Source organism: Ranitomeya variabilis, chromosome 1 (assembly GCF_051348905.1).
Source record: "Ranitomeya variabilis isolate aRanVar5 chromosome 1, aRanVar5.hap1, whole genome shotgun sequence".
NCBI classification, from domain to species: domain Eukaryota; kingdom Metazoa; phylum Chordata; class Amphibia; order Anura; family Dendrobatidae; genus Ranitomeya; species Ranitomeya variabilis.
In genome coordinates this window covers 613,781,706-613,805,772 of record NC_135232.1, presented here as the reverse complement: position 1 = coordinate 613,805,772, position 24,067 = coordinate 613,781,706, and the positions used below count along the sequence as shown (strand labels likewise).

The window sequence follows — 24,067 nt, the reverse complement described above, 5'->3', positions numbered from 1 at the left end:
GTGGCAAGAGACAGAGACCATCAAAATGCCCCTCCACCTCGACGCATGTTTTGTTCCTGCTCCGATGCACGTTTTGTTCCTGTTCCGATGCACGTTTTGTTCCTGTTTCTTCGAAGCGCGTATCAGGGTGGGGAGACATCACTGGCTTAAAAGCAGAGGCCAGCCATTGGGAAGAGACTACGGCATAATGGGTATTGATGGCGCATGACATTCGAGCCGCGCCGCACATCACAATTACTTCCCGTCTGCGCACAGATGGAATGCAGAGGTTCCGGTCATGCCCCAAAAATACACCTTCATGTACTTTTATTTTCACTTACTAAGCCCCTTTCGCATTTTATGTATTTCAATTATGGTTCAGACATTCCGATATATCGGGTGACCTTGTGTTGTTCAATTTTTTACACTCATTTCAATACATCAACAAAAGAAACATAACATACAGTTTGGACATTCATGTTTTCTTTCTTCAGTGCCTTTTTTTATTGAGCTGGTGTGGTGGTACTACTTGGATGTGGTAGAAAGAGGAAGCCTTGAGTGACTGCAAAAGACCTGCAGACAGATTTGGTGGCACCAGGCATGGAGGTTTCATAGTTTGCACGGTAATGTGTTTACAAAACACTAGAAGTCTCCATTCTGGAACTCCAAGATACACACCTTTATTGACTTAAAAGTGCAAATAAAGACAGCTCTAATATGTCCAAAACCAAACAAATAAACCACAAACGTTTTGGGATTCTGTTCTGTGAGCTTTGAAACAAAGCTAAAACATTTGGGACTATGGATCAGCAGTATGTCTGGAGAAGAATGAGGCATAAGCTGAAAAAGAACACAGGGCGGTGGCCCTGGTGATCTCTACAGCGAAGAATGATGGTGATTTGGTGATGTCTACAGTGAATCAGGTCGTAGCTTGGTGATGTCTACTGTGAAGCATGGTGGATGCCTGATGGTGTCTACAGTGAAGCATGTTGGTGACTTGGTGATGTCTACAGTGAAGCATGGTGGTGAGGTCTACAGTGAAACATGGAGGTGGCCTGGTGATGTGTACAGTAAAGCTTTGTGCTAGCTTGGTGATGTCTACAGTGAAGCATGGGGGTGGACTGGTGATGTATACAGTGGTGCATGGTGGTGGCTAAGTGAATTCTACAGTGAAGCATGCCAATGGGTTGATTATAGCTACAGTGAGACATAGCGGTGGCTTGGTGATGTCTACACAGAAGTATGGAGGTGGCTCACTGATGCCTATACTGAAGCATGGCAGTGGCTCATTGATTCTCTGGGCCTTTGCTTCCTCTGGCACTGGAAATCTGCAACATGTGGAGGTTAAGAAGGCTCCAACCATTTTAGGAAGTCTGAGGAGAAAATGTCACGCTGTCTGTCAGCAACCTGAAGCTTTGGCGTTATTGGACCTTCCAACAATACAATGATTCCAGTCATATCTTACAGTCCAACAAAATCCTAGAAAATTCTGGAGTGACCATGGTAGTGCCCTGACTTGCACCCCATAAAAAAATCTTTTTTTGTGGGATTTGAAGCAAGCAAACCCAAGAATATGGCCATTATCCATGAGGAATGGACTAAGATTTCTCTGGAACACTGCCTAAGCTAGTGCCTGGCTATGTATCATAAAAGCAAGAGGGGCTCGAGTCCGGGAAAGGGGTGAAAAATTTGGAGACTGCAATAGTCGGTAAGTATCATTTTGGGCGAATTTGGAGAAACCACTTGCTATCTTAGTTGTGTTGAGCTATTTTCATTGTTCTTGTTTTAATGGTTTATTGCAAAACAGCAGAAAGTTTGTAAATTTTGCTAATAAAGAAAATTTACAATGAGGGTTGTATCATTTTGAGCACAATTTTATAGGAAAAATAATGAAATCGTGTCTCAAACATGAAGAACGACATCCGTGATGCATCTGATCTGATCTTGCAACCTTTAAGAGTTAACCTCGCTGCTCAAAGCCGTGTGCAGAGTGCTTTACACTCCCATCTCTGCCCCTCCCAATGCTGAATTAATACTTGAGCTGAGCTGCCGTGCAATCATTCTGCATTTGACCACAGCATCAGCAGCAACATGCCCAAGTGTCCCAAGTGTCAGAAAGAGGTGTACTTCGGTAAGTATGGCGCCACTGCAGCTCATTTCATTTTCAATTTCCAGAAACTAAAGAAGAAAAGTCAACTTTTGTATTAACCGGTAACTTTTGCTAAGTGCAAGGAAATAGGCTGTTTTGGAAATTTTTGAAATAGTCATTTCTTCCAATATTTGCTCTATTTCTAGACTTTAACCTACTTTATTTATTACAGCCCTCGTGAAACTTTAAAATTTACGCCTCCAGTGACTGTTGGAAGCCGAGCTATAGGGAAGGTGCGGTGCAAGTGTAGGTCAGATATCAAGCCAAGGTGGTTATTGAAAAGAGAATTTAATGTTGCAGAATAAATAACATACTGTAACCATCTTTGAGGACATTTATTCTTTTTTTTTTTTTTTAACTTAAATGCATGTATTTAGGGCACAAAAAAAATCATTTTTGCAATTGGGTTTAATTAACATTTACGGTTTCTTGCCACTTTCAACTTTCACGTAATGGAGCTGAGAGGAGCTCGGAAAAAAACTGATAAAAGAGTTACAAACGCTCTCTGATTGATTCTTAGTTAACTAATTTTCAAGCCAGCAATAGACTGTGAAACTCAAAGGCTATAGAAGGAAAAATAATTAAATCCAGTTGAAAAATATATATATATTTTTTGCCAACAATATATGCATTAATGTAAAAAAACCCAAAGAAAATAGTCCCCAAAGTTTAACCAAGGAGTTTAAAATTATGATAGAAATTAGCAAACTTTTTCTATGATGACAGCTCGAACCCAATCAAGTGAATAAATCTTGAGCTGCAATACCAGGCTCAGCCACTAGGTCAGGGGGGCGCTATTTCTAAAAAAAAATCCTAATTTTAGACTTTAACCTAATGGTAGGGTTAGGCATGTTAGTGTATGCGTGATGTGCACAGTATTAAGCAGTTCTCTAGCTCTCTAAAGCTGCTATATTGCTACATGATTCTGTAAATGGGAGATGAGAATGAGAGTGCAGAAAGATTACCTGTAGTGCTACGACATCCCACAAGTCAGTCCGGTACTACTGTATGGACATTGTGATTGCTGCTTTGATATATGCACTACAATTGATACTGTTATACTATATATGCAATATGGCCAGTGCTATTGTATGTCTACTACATTGTATCTAATCCAATGTAGCGCCTCGATCCGGTATTATTGTATGGACATTATGTCTCATAATGTCATACACGTTCCACAACTGATACTGTTTTACTATATATACAATATGATCAGTGCTATTATATAAGTATTTCATCTAATACAGTATAATGCCTCAATCTGATATTATTGTGGCCCGTACTTTTATACATGCTCCACTCTTGATACTGTTACTGTATCTGCAGTATGCAGGGTACTAATGTATATGTACTTCATCTAATACAGTACAATCTGTCACTATTATATGGACATTGTGGCTGGTACTATCCAGTTACACTACTAAAGATACTGTTATACTGTATCTGCAATATGGCGCGTACTATTGTATATGTACTGTATCTAATACAGTATAGTGCCTCAGTCTGGTACAATTGTATGCACATTATGTATGATCCTATCATAGATCCTCCACAATTGATGCTGTTATACTATATATGCAATATGATCGGTACTATTGTATTTCATCTAATACAGTATAGTGCCTCAACCTGGTATGACTGTATTCACATTGTGGCCGGTGCTATCATATATGCACAACAATTGAAACTGTTATGCAATATATGAAATATGGTGGGTACTATTATATATGTACTATATCTAATACAGTATAGTGTCTCAATCTGGTATTACTGTATGCACATTATGGCCGGTACTATCATAAATGCATAACAAATGATACTATGGCTGGTACTATTATATGGACGTTAAGGCAGTACTATCATATATGCCCCTCAATTGATACTGTTATACAGTATATACAGTATGGCCGGTACTATTGTATGGACATTATGGGCAGTAGTATTATACAGTATATGCACTAAAATTGATACTGTTATACTGTACATATAGTATGGCTGGTACCATTGTATGGATGTTATGGGTGGTGCTATCATATATGACCCACAATTGATATTGTTATACTGTATATACAGTATGGCCGGTGCTATTGTATGGACATTATGGTCAGTAGTATTATATAGTATATGCACCACAATTGATACTGTTATACTGTACATATAGTATGGCTGGTACCATTGTATGGATGTTATGGATGGTACTATCATATATGACCCACAATTCATACTGTTATTCTGTACATATAGTATGGCCGGTACTATTGTATGGAAGTTATTGGTGATACTATCATATATGACCCACAATTGATGTTGTTAAACTGTATATGTAGTATGGCTGTTTCTATTGTATGGATGTTATGGGTGCTACTATCATATATGACCCACAATTGACGCTGTTATACTGTGTATATATAGTATGGCTGGTACTATTGTATGGTCGTTATGGGCGGTACTAGAATATATGCCCCACAATTGATGCTGTTATACTGTATATAGAGTATGGCAGGTACTATTGTATGGTCACTGTAACTCTAGGTCTTATACTATATGAATTGTTCCAAATGTCAATCACAGGTCTGCGGCTGACAAGCTCAGCTCCCGTATGTCTGTAAAAATGTCTCTTTGGAATTGACTTCCCATGCCGTCCCTCTGATTTTCATGTCAATTACAATTTTTATAGAAATCCACAGAATTAGACATGTCATTCCGCTGTTATTTTAGCCTGTGTTATCACTTCCTCTGCTTCTCATTCCTGTGCCTTCTGGATATTATATTCATTGCTTGTTAACTAATCATCTCGACGAGGTATTTCGCAAGTTCAAAGGACGTTTCTCAAACCGCACCCTGTATGAGCTGTGTGCATACTTGTATGACACTAGGAAAACGAGCAGAGGACTGAGGAGATTCGGACATAGATCATCTGGGACGGTGGAAAATTCCACCTGCCTAATAAAGGGAATGTGCCATACTGATCAATTCTGAATGAGGTGGTTTTTTTATTTTTTTAAGTCACGTAAGGACACTTGTACCATATTTCTCCTTTTCTTAGTTTCTGACTTGAGTATTTGCGCTCAATATTTTTAAAAATAACACATATGTCAGCTCCTGTCTGAGCGCTATCTGAACACTTATGTCAGCTCCTCTCTGAGCACTTGTCAGCTCCTGTCTGAGCACTGTCTGAGCACTTATGTCAGCTCCTGTCTGAGCACTTATGTCAGCTGCTGTCTGAGCGCTGTCTAAGCATTTATTTCAGCTCCTTTCTGACCACTGGCTGAGCACTTATGTCAGCTCCTGCCTGAGCGCTACCTGAGCACTTATGTCTGCTCCTGTCTGAGCACTGTCTGAGCACTTATGTCAGCTCCTGTCTGAGCACTTATGTAATCTCCTGTCTGAGCACTGTGTGAGCACGTATGTCTACTCCTGTCTGAGCACTTATGTCAGCTCCTGCCTGAGCGCTACCTGAGCACTTATGTCTGCTCCTGTCTGAGCACTGTCTGAGCACTTATGTCAGCTCCTGTCTGAGCACTTATGTAATCTCCTGTCTGAGCACTGTGTGAGCACGTATGTCTACTCCTGTCTGAGCACTTATGTCAGCTCCTGTCTGAGCGCTGTCTGAGCACTTATGTCAGTGAGTTAGGGTATCCCCAAATCCCAACCAAAAACATGTAAGAAAGGGTTTTTTCCAGGGCAACATTATTTTCTCTAAATCATTTTATATCCTAATGTTATATTTTTTAGTCATATCTGTTCTCACTACAGATACCTTCTGGTGACATTACACACAACGCATACACGGTTGATGCAATGCACGTAAACCGTGAGAAAGAGCAATTCTAATGGCTCATGAACATGACATGATTCACGGTAACACAACTATGGGAGGGGCAAAAATCATGTTCATGATGTACAGCACATGTTCAGGCACATCTCCGGAAGAGGGGAACTATTATCACATGATCCATAGCGTGAACAGATTGTATACCATAAAAGAACTCATACAAAGTAGACTAATGTTGACCAAACTCAACGATGTCAACAGGTTCGGCTGAATGGGGGTCCTCGACTCATCTGTTGGTGAAGATAAGGATCCAGTGTGTCCAATTTCAGACTGTCGATGCTTTTATTCTGTAACAGATAAGCAGCCACCATAGGAATCCAACAGTGACTCTCATAGTGAACACGAGCGCTCCTGTACACAGGAGTTGGCAGAAGTAGGTGCTGGCCAAACAACAGCAATCTAGAGTGCATGAGGACCTTCAGGCCAAAATAATAGGTCTGGATAACCTCTTTAACTGTACATCTTACATTATATAATTGGAAATAATATCTACATTGATTCTGATTGTTTCCCCTTCTGGCCCATGTGATCTAGAGATGCCCTCTGTCAATGTCTTGGAGTGTAGGCAGTAGCCAAATGAACCAATGGGCATCTATGGCCTTGTTGTATTACCAGAGGGAGCCTGAAGGTCATATTTTATCTGTTGAGGCTGTATCAATGACACACGATGATAGAAATGAGGTTTACACCCACCACACCCATCACCCAATCCCTTCAATCACGGTTGTAATGCACAAAAGGTGCTATAAAATTCACCTTTGGGTTCCTTCACACAGACTTTTTTTTGTCTGGAGATATATTTTAAAAATCCTATTGGAAGGCCTATATGAAAAATGTATGACAAAAAATAAAAAACACCGCTGGGGAAATGATACAAAAGAGGTGCTGTTTTCTGCAAAATGGTGTGTAAGATAGGTCTTAGGCTTAGGTCATGTTACTGCAATACTTTTTGGATTAGTATTAGGTTAGGGCCATACACTGGAATTGTGGCTGATCCCAGATGCCTCCCTGCCAGTCACATCTAAGGATTGTGAATGTGTTAGGCAGAAATGCATCAGAATTAAGACCCCATTAGACTAATATGTCAGCTGAACCCCTCCTCATCCGTCCTAAGATATTGCCAGGTTTGGCCGAAACTGTAATGTGTATGAAGGCACCGGCCCAATGGTGGTCAGGAGAGATGTGTATCATGCATGTCTGATTTCAGACAGCTGGTGGCATTGTTCTCCTGAAGATGAGGTGCTGGTCTCGACCCAGTTGGCGGCTTTCTCATAGAAAACACAGAGGCTCTCAGTCGAGCATGCACTCCTTTGTTTGGGAAAGCCGGTTGTCAGCCAAACAATCAGCTGAAGCATCGTTTAGATGACAGCCATCTAATGTGTATGGCCAGCTTTATATTTGTCCAAACCGTTGGGTAGAGGCAATAACTATTGCTGGTTGTATGGAAATGGTGCAACATTGTGTAGACCAAACGTTACTGGCACCTGGCATGGTTTTACCGACCCAATGTTCTAGAAAACTAAATATATAGGACTGCATTATAGAATTAGCTTGTGAGTTGTATGAAGCATATTTAGGCTGTTACGTAGACCGGGAAGTCTTTATTCATAAATAGATGTATTGAAATCCTTGACTCTTCATCATCCCAGAACACAGTTTGCTTTTTTTCCTTTACAGTGAGTGCAACATTCCAATCATCTCTGATCTTGTAGAGTTGATCTTTCTTGATTACAGCCTCCTTTGCTTGTTCTTGCGAAAGCATTAGCCAAGGTTATGATGGAACATGTGGAAGACGTTAGATGGACATTGGGTTCAATCAAGAGTTTTGCAAAATCATTTTTCATATCCAGGCAATTAACTTTTGGAGCCCGATGGATCACTCCAGAGACAAGTACAATTGGCTTTTGTTAACCTCGTCAGAAGGGCCTTAGAAGTTTGAGGTCCTGAAACGATTTTGCATTTCCCTTGGCAAGTTAAGTCCTAGGATATGTTGACCTGATGTTGGTACAACAGTCAATATCTAGTTACTAAAAGCTGTGCTTGTTCCACACATGCACACATGCAATTTTCAGCACCTGCAGACTTGGCTGAGGTCTCTCCATGGGGTTTTTATGCTTTTTTTATAGTTGGCCTCAGAGGTAGCAAAATCTCCTTTATAATACAGTAGAAGCCCTGTCCTTTGCCATTCTAGATAATACAAATAACATGGCAATGTGTCCTGACCACACATCTCCATTTACATATGAGCTCTAATTATAATGCAGAAGTCCCAATGGGACAGCTCTTACCACACACCATTTATAATCTAACCTAGAGCAAATTACTGGCAGAACGTATAACATAGTCATGTAGAACCATGAAAAACTTTTTAGATAGGATCCAAACAAAGCTCCTTAAACTAAGACCCCCACCGCTCTGAAGTGCGCGGCTCCTGCATGAGTTGGGCGTACAGAGCAGTGTCTGAGACAGTAGGAAGTCTGTCTGTCTGGACTCATAAATGAGGATCCATTTCAGTTTCATTCACCTTTTTTGTCCACCGGCGCTGGTGAGAACCTCAAAAAACGCTAAAAAAACCTCCTACCATGAACAACAAAGTGAATTTCCCATATAAGTGAATTGGAAGATTTCGCAGTTGCTTTTGAAGAGGATTTTGGTGCAAATCAAAAACACCTTCAAAAACTCTGTGTGAACACTGCCTAAGGATATGTTCAACACGCAGTCTTTGTTCTGAGTTTTTGGAGCACAAACTGAGCAGAGGACTCTCCAAATCCTCCTCAAAATATGGAGCTTCCAGTCCCAAAACTGTAAAAAGACTGAGTGTGAACATATCATCAGACTAAATGCACACAGGGTGGAAAATACGTTGTGGATTTTACCAGAAAACTGCAGCTATGTGCTTGTTCAGACAATTATTATATATTATATAGACATGTGCTGCCTGAGTAAAAATCGGACAGCACATGAATCAAGGTAATTCTGAGCAATGCCGTCTAAAAATCTGCACAGAAAATCTGCAGTGTATGTGGCAAATATAACCTGAAAGAGACAACCCCTTTAAATTGCATTTAAACTTAATTATCGTGGATTGACAGGTGAAATGTTCCTTTGGCTTGCCCACAGGATCATCGTCCTCTGCAGCACATTGTCCTGTATAACCAGGACCTGTGCTGCGTTGCCGAGAACAATGGCAGCCTGTGCGCACGGAACGGTCAGTAATAGTGTGCTCAGTGCATTTAGGCTGCCATTGTTCTCGGGAGTGCAGATCCTGTTTATATAAAGTGATGTGCTGCCGAGGACGATGATCCTGTCGGCATTTGAAGCATGGTCAGCCTTTTACACAAATGCAGACTGGTAACTATCTACTGATTGGCGGCAATTTTGACCTGTTAAATGTAAAGATCCCATGGTAACATGAATCAGTAGCAGTAATTGCCTTAGATGGCGACACAATAGTCACATGCAGGACTCACACTGAATGTTTTGCAGTCACAACAAAGCTAGGGGAAACATCTCACCAGGATTTACTCACCGCTAAAGATAGCCTAAATTACAAGTCATCCATTAAATTACACAGTGCTGGAGCACCCTGGGGTCACACTTCGCTGAGCTCCTTTAATCTTAAAAACAATGTGTTTTTCAAGTCTTCGGAAATATGTGGCAGCGCAGGACTATCTGTATGACAGCTGTGATTATCATGGATTCTTAGGGAATGTGCACACTGAGTCTTTTTTGCTGAGTTGTGGGAGTGGAAACTGAGCAGAAACTCTAAGGCCGGTTTCACATTTGCTGTTGTGTCCGCAGCTTTTCGGACGCATACATCCGCATGCGTCTTGATTTCCTATCATTAACATTGTAGACGCAGGTGCATGCGTTTGCATGTGTTTGCCTGCGTTCGCTTACGCATGCGTCTTTTCGCGGTGTGCGGCGGGGCGCGGCTAACGCACCATGTTGCAATTTTTGAGGCAGCAAATTTCCGTTAAATATGCGCAGGCATGCACATGAGTGTGTTAAAGAAACGCATTACTGCCTATGGGAACGCATGCGTATGCATGTATTTGCGTATGCATGCGTTTGCTGCGCTTGTGTACTTCGGAATGCGCATGTCCAGGAGCTGATTTAGACATGCCCATTGAGACATGCCCTCCTGGAAATATCTAACACATGCACATAAAAAGTGCAAACGCATGCAAACATGCCTAAGCTGATGCGGATAAAAAAAACGCTGCGTTTGCATGCGTTTTTGCATGTGGTTGTGGACAAGACACTGCGGACTCAACCGCAAATGTGAAACTAGCCTAAGATGTTGTGGAGTTTTGAATTTTTGAGGATTCAGAGAGTTTCCGCTCCAAAAATTTTAGTGAGTGTATAGCCTTAGGCTATGTGCAGAGTCTTTTTGCTGAGTTTTCAGAGCAGAAACTGAGTGTAAACTTAAAGTTTTTGAGAACTTTGGAGGAGGATTTACAAAATTTCTGCTCCAAAAACTCCATGAAAAATTCTGCGTATACATAGCCATAGGGAGTCTTTCAGTAGTATTTTTCAGTTTTTCCTATACTAACAGAGTGCATACATGTTCTGTTCTGTTCTGACTTCCCCAAACATATGGATGTTCATCTCCGGGAGAGTGGAGAACAGGTGCATTTACAGTGACCGACCATAGGCGTTATACTGCATGCCAGCCAGTCGGTGGACGTTTAATAGCCTGTTTAGACAAGCGGCTCTTCTATGTTCACAGAACGATTGTTAGTATGATCGTTCTGTGCGCATAGAATATTCTCAGCAGCACTAGCCTTTACACAGGACAATGTGCTGCTGAGAATGATGATTTTTAAGCAAGATTCAATGAACTAGCTCAGTTATTCATCTACCATGTACTAGGGCATAGGTGGGGAATCTTTTTTCTGCCAAGGGCCATTTGGATATTTATACCATCCTTCAGGGGCCGTACAAGCTCCGCCCACATAGTCCATCCTGACTCTGTCACTGGTTTCAGGACGTAATCTTTCATTGCATGCCCTTCAGTGTTCAGTAGTGAACATTGCATGTGTGTGCTCACAGAGCAAGAAGAAATTAATGAGCTGGTTGTAACCAAAATACATCTCCCTGCCCAAGAATGCGGTCCCTGAGAATCTGCCCAGGGGACTGATAAAAGGTCATCGAGGGCCGTAAATGGCCCTGGGGCCTGAGGTTCCCCACCCCTGTATTAGGGCCTAAAAGACATTAAAAAAAGCTATAAGATTCTTCTGTTCTTCCCAGAGATAAGCTGCTCAGCCAAAGGTGTTTGTGCAGAACACATGAACGTTCAGCCAATCAGAATGAGCATGTGTATGATGGGGTTAATTGGTTAAATATACTAAAAAGGTGAATTTGCAAAAACCACTTCCCCTTTTCTGGGTTCTGAAACTGGAAGTAGATTTGAAGGGTCAGGAAATGTGAATATGTACAACAGGAGAACTGTTCTCCTATGTGATGCAACCTGGAAATGTTGGTGTTTTCTAGCATCATCCAACAGATTAGATCATTGTTATATTGATTGTGTAACATGGTACTCACCAGATCGCTCAGCTTTGAGGATACAATGATGAGGAACCCAATCATGACAATTTTAAAGGGTAACGTAATTTTTAGTGATATTTTTAGATATATTTTTTGCCCTTTTATTCTGAGCAGATTAGCAGTGATCCAGGTCCTAAGGTCCTTACTAATTGCTCAAAAGAGATCTTAGATGCTTGAGGGAGCGCACACAGCGGCCTTTGACTTTCTATTGCTTTCGTACTCCGGTGTAAGCGTACTCAGGCAGGAACTGTGTGCTCTGTCTCCTGGGAGGTGTTTTGAGTGATACGTGATTGTCTCAGTACGGCACACAGGAATGGATTCCTACTCTTTATTCCTTACTGTACTCATTTCTTCAGTAAGGAGCAATGTAGATGTGAATCCAGCTCTGAAGTGGGGGTAAAAGACTTATTAGAAAGCTCAGCACAATCTTTCTGTGTCTCGCTCTCCTCCCTCATCCCCTCTCCATAGAGTATAACAGAAGTTACAACCTGACACCGCACGGAGCTGGCAGTCTGTCTTGACTTGAGCAAGATGTAGTTGAGACTTTTTTTTAATTTTTTCAAGGTGTATGGTAAGTTCAAGAGGCAGAGGGAGGGGAAGAAGTGGCTCATAAGTGGAGAAAGAATTTTGTGATTAGATACATTACAAAGTTTTTTATATTCCATGGGACTATTGATTTACGTAAAGTCTGTCAACAGCTTACAGTTCCAATTTAAGTTGCTATTGGAGATTTCCCAAATAACACCCAAAATACTACTCCTGGGTGTTATCATCCTGACTGAATACCTGCAGATACATTATCAAATATGTAGATTTAATAACATAATTGTATGAGGCTCATAAAACCCTAGCCTTTATTGGAGTTCATTGTCCAAGGTTCATGACCAGTGTCATCATCTCCTGACTTGCTTAATGAAGTATTCCCATCTAAGACATTTATGGCATGTCCATAGGTGCTTGCTGCTTTGCTATTTGTGTTATTTACTGAAAGTGAACGAAGAGATATGCGCATGTCAGTCCAACACTTCAATAATGGTGATGCGAGATGGGACCTGTTTTTTTTTACATAGGGATGGACCCACATCTATCAAACATTTATACTTAAAAGGTGTTCCCATATCCATGGCTGGGTATTGTCAGATAGAGCTTGTAAAAACAAGCACTATTGCAATTTACTGCTTATTAAAATTTGTAGCCGTTCTGGAGATATTGATACATATCTTACAGCTCATTGCCTAGGAGACCGACCACTGCTGCTGTCTAGCTTGTAAGCACTGCGCTGAAGCTGACTGAGATTAGGAGGTTGTGGTGCGCTCTAGCGATCCTGGTCAGCATGAAAACAGTGCTTACAGGCGCAATAGAAAAGAGGTGGTAATCACTGTGCATGTTCTTTTATCCAGCAGTGGAGGTCCGTTTCCAAGGCAACGAGCTGTAAACAAAAGAAAAGTGTTAATATCTCAAGAACTGTTGAAAATTTTGACAAGCAGTAAATTGCAAAATTACTTGTATTTACAAGGACTATCCCACTATATTCATCTATGAAGATGAAAATAATCCTTAAAGGCTGGAGCATATCAATCTTTTGTGTCTAGATACACTCTAAGTCCCACTAGCTAATCCATCATGTCAAGGCCTTACAGAAGGTCAACCTTCATCAAAAGCTGCGAAGAGGGCCTGGTATAGTGTTGCCTAGTCAGGCCACAAAAGCAACAATTCTGGCTGTAGTGGCCCCACTGCAAGTATCAGGCGCAGTGCTCGTCGTAAATACAGAGCTATAATCTGCACACCCTTGCATCTTCTGCCACAAGAAGGTGTTAACTTGTAACTTTCTGTTTCAATTTGCCATGATAATGGCCTCCATTCCATAATGGCCTTGGGTCAATAATCACTCAAGATGCAGCAGTAACACCAGAAGTCATTAGGAGAATAGTTATGGGCAAATCAACAACGGAGTCACTGGACAAGGTCTTCAAATGAAGGAACATTTCACTGGCGACGAAGACACGGCTCGTACATAGTCTGGTCTTTTCTGTAGTAACATATGGATGTGAAACTAGGATGACAAACAAGACGGAAGAAGAATTGACACCTTCGAAATGTGGTGCTGGAGAAGGATGTTATCATGGATGGCCAGAAGAACAAACACATCAATTTTGGAGCAAATCAAGCCAGACATGTCACTCAAGGCAAGGATCACCAAGGTATGAATTGCCTACTTTGGACACATTATATGAAGAGAGCAATCTCTGGAGAAGGACATTATCATAGAAGGAACAAGGCGAAGAGGAAGACCGGTAACCCGATGGCTTGATACAATCAAGATAATGGCAGAGAGCATCCTGGTGGACCTATGTAGGTTTGCACAAGATCGATCTCTCTACCAATCATTCATCCATCAGGTCACCATGGCTTGAGATCGAGCTGAAGGCCGTTAAATAAATTAAATTAATGAAATAAAATGGGCTTCCTGTAGTCTACTAGCATATAAGCTAAACGTTGACTGTCTTCCTGAGTTTGAGGACGTTGGAGACTTTTCACCACCGAGCATTGCAGGATTGCATCACAGTTCGAGATGCACTATTTCTTTTTATCTTTTTTTTGGGGTAGGTTTACAGGAACCAAGAAAAGGCAGTGAATACGCTTAAGACCTTTTTCAAACCATTGTAAAGCTGGGTGTCCAGCAGACACCAGCTGTTTTAAACAGACGCAAAAACACGATCTTTAGATCTTTCATAGATCTTTCTATATACATAGACTGTAACTTTTCTCGGCAGCACATGTCCTGTTTAGACAGGACAACATGCTGCCGAGAGCCATGATTTTTTATCCACACCAAAAGATCATTATTCGTCAGGTGATCGGCAACTGGTTTGCATGGCACAATTTTCTGTAATCTAAAGTTCCTGGTAATGGTCTTTCCTGATAGTCGTGCGGCGATATAGACAACGAGCCGACCTAAACTAGATCGCTGGAGCGTCGCTGTTTAGGTCGCTGTAGAGACGTCAAACAAAGCAACTCCAGAACGATGCAGGAGCAATCCAGTGACGTAACGGTGACTCACTTCTCGTTCTCGCTGGTTGATAGCTCCATTACATCCATTGTTAGCGTCGTTGCTTTTGATGTCAAACACGACGATACACGCCGACCTGGCGAAATAAAGTTCTGGACTTCTAGCTCCGACCAGCGATGGCACAGCGGGATCCAGATCGCTGCTGCGTGTCAAACACAACGAGATCGCTATCCAGGATGCTGCAACGTCACTGATTGTTGTCGTTCTCTTTGCAAAGTTGCTGAGTGTGACGGTACCTTTAGTGCATGTGTAGAAGGGGGAAATCTGCCAGTTTACACCCCACCAACTAGTTATTTGAAGTACAGGCCATCAAAGTAAAAGAAACAGCCACTTTTAGGTGTTGCATAGGCCAATCCTTCTTTCCATTTACATGGAAGGATGCTGGTGATTATTTTTAGCAGAGTATTATCCGTAAGTCAAGGCTTGTACAGCTGGCAAACAACAACCGGTAGACATCAGCTGCCGAACAATAGCCCGAAATACCATCCTGTTTCCATTGACCTTAATGCCTCCAAAAACAGTATTTCCTGATATTTTGCAGTTTTGGTGAAGAGGCCAGAATTTCATTAGGAAGCATGTAGCCCTTAATTTCGTTCAGGCCGCCTTTGTTATAATTTACTGGGGTATTTGCCATGAAATGTCCCGTATTTGTGTTTCTTCATTAGTATTTGCATTGCATAGCGTGCTGTTGATCTAAGGAGGATTGCTAACACCTTGATAAAAAGTAGCTTTTTGGGCCAAAGTAAATAATACAAAATAATACACGATGGCTGAATGGGAACCTATTTATGAGAATGACAAACTTGATCCGAAGTTAATCTCTTGATCACAAATATTATAATATTGAGGCACTTGAGAATCACTCATCACATCTTATGAAAACTCGGAAATGGAAGTTAGGGAATTGCACAAATCACCTCCTTTATTCTTAGTCTGCCTGCTAGATGCTGATCAGCAACCATTTATAATGAAACGACTGGTGAGAGTAGGCAAGTTACAGCCACTACAGAGGATATGAAGTATTATCTGCTGCTATTCAAATAGATGGCCGGCCATGCAAAACATAGGGGGCCAAGTCCACCAGAGTTAACGAACTATCACTATTTCAGCCATTTGCCTTAACAGGGATTATGGAAATGGACTGCCATTGTGAGACATCACCTCTGCAGGAGAAACAAAGCATTACATTGCAATTTCGGTATATTAATTCTTATGCACCTTCTATATTCCAACTACACCTAAATGGTCTGTCATAACAATGCCCAAAAAACTTTTTATTGAATTAATAAAGTGTGGAGACAAGGGGGGGTCAGAGGGTGCTTTAGTCCGCTTGCCGAAACCACATGGACAAGGGCTCATCCCATCAAACCCCCACCCTCCTTTTACAGTGGGCATAATACTACTCGGACAACGCAGGGTGAGGGTAAAACAGTGTAGCAATGCTTTATTGAACCACAAAACAGGCAAATAACACATAGAACAGTCCCAGCAAGACCCAAGATGGTGCAAATTAGAGTCTCACCCTTCCGCTGACCTGCCAGGATAGGAGCAGCTGTGATTTCAGAGCTATCAAGGCTGACTACCCACACCACTGGCACACACAGAGAGGAGGTAATGACAAGCTTAGGAAGCTGACAGTTCATTTAGGTACAGGGCCAGGTGACCAGAGAGTTAATACCTGGCTTCTAACATCTCCATGGAGCCAGGTGACCGGTGGGTCCCAATCCTGACCACCCCAAACGTATCCATGGGTTCAGTGATGATCAATGGAGCAGACCTGTATTCTTTCAGCTGGGGTCATGGTCCTATAATCTGGCATCCTGTGGAATGTAAAATCTGTGTCCCTCATGATGGCGCCATGAACTGGAAGCATATCCCCTTTCTATAGCTCACAATTGTTGTCGGTCAAGTCACATCCATAGGTCAAGAGGAAGATGTGATGAGATTAACTCGCTTTGTTTGACTAATCAATTTGCATAGTTTTTACTCCTCTGTTTTGCAAGTCAGCAAGCCACAGGACCAACACAGATTGGTCACTCAACATATTAAGCGAACATCCATTGTTCAATGGCCCTGCATCACTGTCTTGCAAAAATAGCAGACAATAAACTGTAGGAGCTGATATTAGGTAAATAACAACCATTCATCAATTTACAAATATCAATTTAACCTACAAGAAAAGTCAACATTTCAGACTCTTGACCAAGGGAAGAAAGAAACACATAAATTCGAAAGTCAACATATAGATAACAGTCTATGCCTCCTGGCTTAGTGAAAATAGACATCTCGATAATCAAGATACCATGCTGTGTTGTCACATAAAGACTTTCCAATTTTACTTGCTGTATCCTTATTTCTGCTTGTGCACCTTGCTTCCATGTCCCGCAGGGACGAGATCCCAAGTTCCGCTTTATGGAACCTGCAGAGATTCCTTCAATTGTGTTCTGAATTTTTTTATTCTAGTGTATGATGTAGCACCAATAAGATCAATGAGATCCATTAGTGGCCATGCCATGAGTGCAATCTGTGCAGCCGTGCAGGGGCCCAAGAGGTAAGGGGGGTGCTGTTACCTCCAAAGCAGGTGGAATTGCGCATTGGACTGCCAAGGGCCCATATATCATTCTTGTACAGAGGCCCTTTTCTGTCTGTGCCTGCAGTGTGGAGATCCATGGTATCAGTTTCCTACATGGTTAGTACAGTGAAATGTTTGTAAAAACAAGCAACTTTGGAATGTACCTCTTATTAAAAATTCTCTCTGTTCTCAAGAATGGAGGGCTTTTTAATTCTGTAGTTTACTGCTGGTTGCATAGTTACCGTCCACCTCTGCAATCCATGAGAGCATCTGCTATCTAAGCAAGGAGTGTGCCCAAGTTTAAGTACCCCAGCACTCCTCTGATGCTGAAAAGCTAAACTGCTTCTGCAAACTGCATCAAAGAACGCACAGTTTGGACAAGAGGCACAACTATGCAGCCAATCCGAACTGACAATCTTCAGAAGCACACAATCCCCTGGCAAACATGAGAGCAGTGCGCTCCTGAAGAAAGAAGATTAGATCAGCTCTTGTACTATAGTGTCATGAATTTCTCCACCACTGAGAGCTTTACCCATTGTGGCTTGTGGTTTTAGCTAATAGAAGAGGTCAGATGTAATCACCATCTCTCGAGAGATTCTCGACTCTATAGTTAATGGTTTCTGTCTCTTGTCCTGGGTATTTTGAGTTCAGTCGATAAAATGTGTAAAATGGGTAAGTGTTTTTTTTAAGTAGGGAATGAACTGCAAAGTATTCCCATCAATCAGGAAAAAAAAGAGCACAAGCACTCAGCCAAATGCTTCTCTCAAAGTTAATGGACTGGTCTATGATCCTCTCTTCAGCCTCGAAGAGCAGAGTTTCTGCCCATTTATTTGAGCGATTGGTAGAGTGTGAATTGTTGCAAAAGTGCAGTTACACTTCTTCTAGATGGGATGATAGCACAAGTTCAGAGTTGTAACGGGACCTATATGGCCATCATGAATGAGCAGTCTTCACAGTCTTGTGCCATCTACCTTGACATCACCGCTTATTCGAGTGATTGACTGCAGTGGTCATGTGCACTGAAATCATGATGTCACTGCTGCAGTCTGATAACAAAGATTGAGACACCAGGACTGGAAAAAAGGGGGGGCAGTAAGTAAAGCTGTTTGCCTAATATCAATGAAAGCTATTGGGGTCAATAATGTACTTCTTGGTAAACTCCTTTATTTTAGTTTTTTGTTTTATGAAACCAGAATTCCCCTTGGGGTACCAGTGGTACTAATCTGACTAATCTGAAATAGGCGTTAACATGGTGTTGATGTTTTCCAATCACATTGAGAACCTGATGACAGGTCAAAGCCGGGCTGAGAAGAGTAAATGCATCTTGTAAAAAATATTAACAATGACTAGAATAACATATGGCAAATGCAAGATACATTGGATTGTATTGTAGTATATTGCCCCCAAACAGTTTCCATGCCAGAATATAATGTAATTGAAATTAAATGGATCCTTGTGAGTCATTCTGCTATTTTCTCTGATCCTGGTTATCCAGAGTATAAAAGTGCATGGGCAAATAATCGGCCCCTAACGAGCATAGCTCAATGATATGGCAAGTCAATCATTTGCTTCCATTTATGTGGACCTATAATTAGTAGTATGACAATGGTTCAGAAGACCCTTTGTCCCCATACAGTTGTGACAGCACCTCACTGTCTACGAGACATGCCCTACTTATGGACATAATGGGTGTCTCTCTACTTCCAGAAATAGATTGCCTATGCTGGGTCAAGAATGGCACTAGCTTCCAGATCAGTGAGCTTCACAGGATCCCGGACTTGAGGGTTCATGTGCCCACAGACCACCATTGTTCTACCAGTGGAGTAATCTGTGAATAGAAACCCCACTCTTGATATTAGCAGAGGTTTAGTTTGCTAGGCTGGGATCAGTGGAGAGAGTTGAGAATGTGATCGAACTTGACTATCTAGAGCAGGGGTGGGGAATCTTTTTTCTGCCAAGGGCCATTTGGATATTTATATAATCCTTCGGGGGCCGTGCAAACTCCGCCTACAAAGTGCTTCCTGACTCTGAGACTGGTTTAAGGATGTAATCTTTCATTGCATGCCCTTCAGTGTTCAGTAGTGAACACTGCATGTGTGTGCTAACAGAGCAAGAAAAAATTAACGAGCTGGTTGTAATCAAAATACACCTCCCTGCCCAAGTATGTGGTCCCTGAGAATCTGCTCCGGGGCCTGATAAAAGGTCATCGAGGGCCGTAAATGGCACTGGGGCCTGAGGTTCCCCACCCCTGATCTAAAGGAAGTAAAAGTCCTAACAAGGTGTCCGTAAGGGAAAGTGGGCGCAGGGTTGGTTGTCTCAGGCTCCAGTGCACTGCTGAAGATTCGAGGCGGTACATGTGCTCTAGACTTTTGGCCAGGTGCCCCGGATTCCAGAGTGAGCATCACTTGGAAAAGTATCAGCGTCAATATAACACTGCTGCAGTTGGATCCTGTCGAGCAACAGGTCAAAGATTTACCGCAGCCAACAAAGATGTCAACGTTTCAGCGCAGGTTGCTTGATGTTGTCACGACATTGGGTAGCCTGGGCTCCGCTCCCTCTATGTGCTGACAAGAGTAGGACCGATGAGTATAAGCTGAGGGAGGGGTGGCATTATTGCTTTTTAGTTAGGGGGCACAATATTTACCTTGCACTGGACGTTGGCAACGAACGCTACACCACTGCATGGGACATTTCTTTTTGTTATCCTCCATGCAACTATATACAGAGCTGACATAATAATTTAGACATCCGTCTGGTGGTGGGGGTTAAAGTGATCCTGTAAACCCAGCCAGACGGACAACTGTTCTGTAATTCACCATGAAAAGGATCATGTGTGCATGAAATATGCTTTCATTCAGGCCAGAAGTGTGCAGAGACATAATCCGGTCTATGTAGTATCTCTGCGGTTACGTGTAGAGACTAGTAATGGACAATGATGATTTGTTCTCAGTGACAGGAAGCTACAAAACCACACAACATCATGTCAACGTGTCTGTTACACCAAAGTCTCCCCATCTCTAGTGCTCCAGTGATCAGTTTTCTGGCGGTTGCCGGCCGCCATATGGGTTATTTATGACCCTACTATGCTGGAAATGTAGCTCTGTTTCAACAATGCATTCCTTTCCAAGTTTACAGATATTTCTAGTGTATTTTTCTTGCTTTTGTGTATAAGCACGTTATAACAGGAGGACGTCAGTCTACTCCATGGTTAGATACAGGCTTGTGGTGTATTTTGCAGTCATGCAATGTAAGCAGCAAATTCCTAACATGCCTTTTTTGCTTTGTTGCAGCTGAACGGGTGACATCTCTTAATAAAGACTGGCACAGGCCATGCCTACGATGCGAGAAGTGCAACAAGACTCTGAGTCCTGGGAGTCATGCTGAGGTACAGCACGCTATAACATTTTATGGGAATGGTATTTGACCCCCGTTAATATTGTGATCTGTTTTAGTGTTATCCTCCCCCAAAAAATAAGTTATCCCTCAGCCGTCGGATTGAGGACAACTTGCCAGTCGCGAGATATCTAACCAAGGTTCCCCAGCTATCCCAAAATCAGGTCTCTGCATAGTTTCAGCAGCGCAACATGATTTTACCAAAACTATCCACACATGGCAAATATATTCCACATGTAACTTGGTATTTCCAATCCACAGCACGCCAATTCTTTCTGTGGATTTTCACACTTCCTTTGCAGGACATGTTCATGAAGATTTTGATGCAGGGTCCCAGTGGAACTGCAATAAAGTCAGCAGTGGATTCTTTAAATTTCCATGTGAAAATACCCTTTCATTGTAAGGCCCACCACTTCAGAGCTCTGGAATACCTAAAATAGGCTGAATATCAAATACTATATTTTAGCACTTGTTTATTATTTTTATCACATGTACTAATTTGCACAATTTCTCGTTCAGCATGAAGGAAAACCCTATTGCAACCAGCCATGTTATAGTGCCTTATTTGGACCAAAAGGTGAGAATTTCAGTATATAGTTGTGAATACTTGTAGAGATGAGTGAAACTTTAGAAATTCAAGCTCGCCTGCTTTGCCAAATCTTCCATTTTGTAGAAAATCATTTTGACACAAATGAAAAGTACTTCGAAGACTTTAATTTCCCTGAAAAGATTAGGTTTCCTAGAAAGCCATTTCAGTGTTTTTATGTTTTTTCAGTATCTCTATTACTGACCTCCAAATAATGGCTGCTGCATTTCCTGCCTCAGCTTTTAAACAGGCTATGAGAGTCAATGGTGATTTACTATGCTAGACCATGTAATGATTTAACTGGTTAAGTCAGCCCAACCACATTCCTGGCTTATGTAATCTTCTGCATTGTGTAAAATAATGGTGGCCATTTTAGTTGATTTGAGCAAAGCGAACCTCAATTGTTCGGATAGCTGAGGTTCATAAAATTCCAAAAAAATTGACATAAACTACTATCCAATCGATTTTTTCATCTCTAATTCCTGTATGTTTATACGTGGCAGTAAATATATATTTGTTGTTCAGGATTCGGACGCGGGGGAACAGAAAGTCACTCCTTCAAATGAAGACGTAAGTACACTTTTTGAACTTAGAATTACAATATGTAATGGAAAATAGCATAGTCTGAATTCCTGCTCATCTTGTGCTTAAGAGTCCAGTGGGTGGTCCTGATCTCTGATTGACAACTACCTCCACCACTACAGATTGCTATATATGGCAACCTGGTTACTGCAAGCGGCACATCGGCTGATAGATTTACAGAATTTTCTTGTACTGAGGATTTGCTACATTGTATCAGTGAAAATAAGAGTAATTAGCCTAGAGACTAGGTCTAGGCTCACAGAGGATGGCTCCATCATTTTTTGGACCTTTGCTTTCAATTTTTCCTCCTTGCTTTCTTAGAGCTATAACTTTTTATTTTTATGGTCGATAGAGTTTATGAGGTCTTGATTTTTGCAGTATGAGCTGCTGTTTTAATCATTGTAATTTAGAAGTCCATATGACTTTTTGAGCTCTTTTTATGCTTTTTTTGGGAGGCGAAAAACAAAAAACAGCAATTTTGCCAAAATGCCTTTTTTTGGTGTTTACCATACGGGGTAAATATTTTGATATTTTATTCTTTGAGATAGTTACGCACATGTTGATAAAACAAAATAATTATTTTTTAGATTTTGTTTATGGTCCAGGTATAATTAATTTTTCAAGTATTTTTCATTCTTTTTCTTTTCTTTTTTTTTAATTCTTATTTGCTCCATCGGAAGGGAAACCTCCCCCCAGGTTTCCAACCTTCTAAATCCTGAGGTCACGATTGATAGTGGCATCTAAATGGTTAAACTGCTCAGTTAGACTCAGGTGCCAATGGTATAACACAGCCAGCACCTGCAATGTTTGGAGACAGTTTAGCAGAACAGAAGAAAATTCAGCAAAAATGGGCAATGAAGATACAGATTAGATATTAGAAGAATCTTTTTGACAGTGAGGGTGATCAATGAGTGGAACAGGCTGCCACGAGAGGCGGTGAGTTCTCCTTTAATGGAAGTCTTCATACAGAGGCTGGACAGACATCTGCCTGGGATGGTTTAATGAATCCTGCATTGAGCAGGGAGTTGGACACGAGGAGCCTGGAGGTCCCTTGCAACTTTTACATTCTAGGATTCTATAACTACCCTGGATTGCTAGGTGCTGGTGCTGACCATGGAGGATGGACTAAACTAGACACATTGCAATAAACCATCAGCAGTAACATGCAGGTCTTTTCGGTTTTTAGCCTATACATGAAAACCACACATGTCCCCAATCTATGACAGTAAGCAGAAAATACGTCTTAGAACTCTGATAAGTCTTGACGACACAATCTCATTTATACTGACATATCGCTTTTTCTTTAGGTCTGAGAATGCGGAATATCGAGAGAAATTCTCCTACTTGCAATGAATCGTTCCTGCCTCCTATTGATAGGCCAGTACTCATATATAAGTGTATCCGTCAGTAATAACGATCCGGGACCTGGGCCATCACTTGATCTACCTGTATGAAGCATCAGTCATGTGACGTCCGCTTCTTATCACTAATACCACTAAACGTGTAGATGATGAGTATTGTAATCATACATTTTGATATAGATATAAAATATTATGCAAGTGGATGTGATTATTCATGAATAAATATACTTTACCATTATGTTGTGTGAGGGTCTCCTTATATACCAGTTATATGATACATGTGTTCCATATGTATCTAGTATTTGGTGAATTCGGGAACTTTCCCAAGAACAGGGGTCACTTGCAAAAACTAAAACTAGCTCCTTCCCTCTTGAAAATAATTAGCGTCTTCCTGTACCCATCGACCCATATGAATCCTAAATAGGAAATGAACTTGTTGTGAACCTTGAGACGTTTGGGATTCCAGTACTTCAGTGGAGCCGGTAAGAAGCAGTCCAATATGTATGGGAACTGTCCCACTTCTCATGCAGTGCAGCCTACCATTTACTTTTTCATAATTAATTGGAGTGTATATGTCCATACAGGGGTAGCTAGGGGTTCAGGGGAGGACGGCATGTTCATGCGTTGTAAGTATTTGAGCACTGCTGCAAAGTTTATCTTATGCTACAAAACGCTCGCTCCCTAACGTAATACAGGTCAGTCAGTCTATTTAATGCTGGCAACGAATGGGTGGAGAGGCTATTCCTTAAATATACTTGAATTCATTTCATATTTACTTTTATTTATACCTTTGTTGTAGATCAGCTCACTCAGCGGTACACGGAGGTAGAAACGGGAACACTGTCTCTTTAATTCTTCCGTTGACTTATTATACAGGCAGCCCTTCCGGCAAAACAGGACAGACAAAATGCTCCACACAAACCATATATATGATATACGGTTTTTGTCCTGAGGAAGAAGTCTGGAATGACTTTGAAATGCATT

The 24,067-nt window shown here is 41.5% G+C and overlaps 1 protein-coding gene across 1 annotated transcript; it reads left to right on the top strand.

The window, feature by feature from the left end:
* The first annotated feature begins 1,979 nt into the window (after positions 1-1,979).
* Positions 1,980-23,321, top strand: CRIP1 (cysteine rich protein 1). The gene is made up of 5 exons (XM_077260632.1): positions 1,980-2,110; positions 20,452-20,546; positions 21,074-21,131; positions 21,666-21,710; positions 23,030-23,321. Exons 1-4 carry the CDS (start codon positions 2,071-2,073, stop codon positions 21,704-21,706), a joined length of 234 nt encoding a protein of 77 aa, XP_077116747.1. The 5' UTR covers positions 1,980-2,070; the 3' UTR covers positions 21,707-21,710; positions 23,030-23,321.
* Positions 23,322-24,067: the final 746 nt, after the last annotated feature.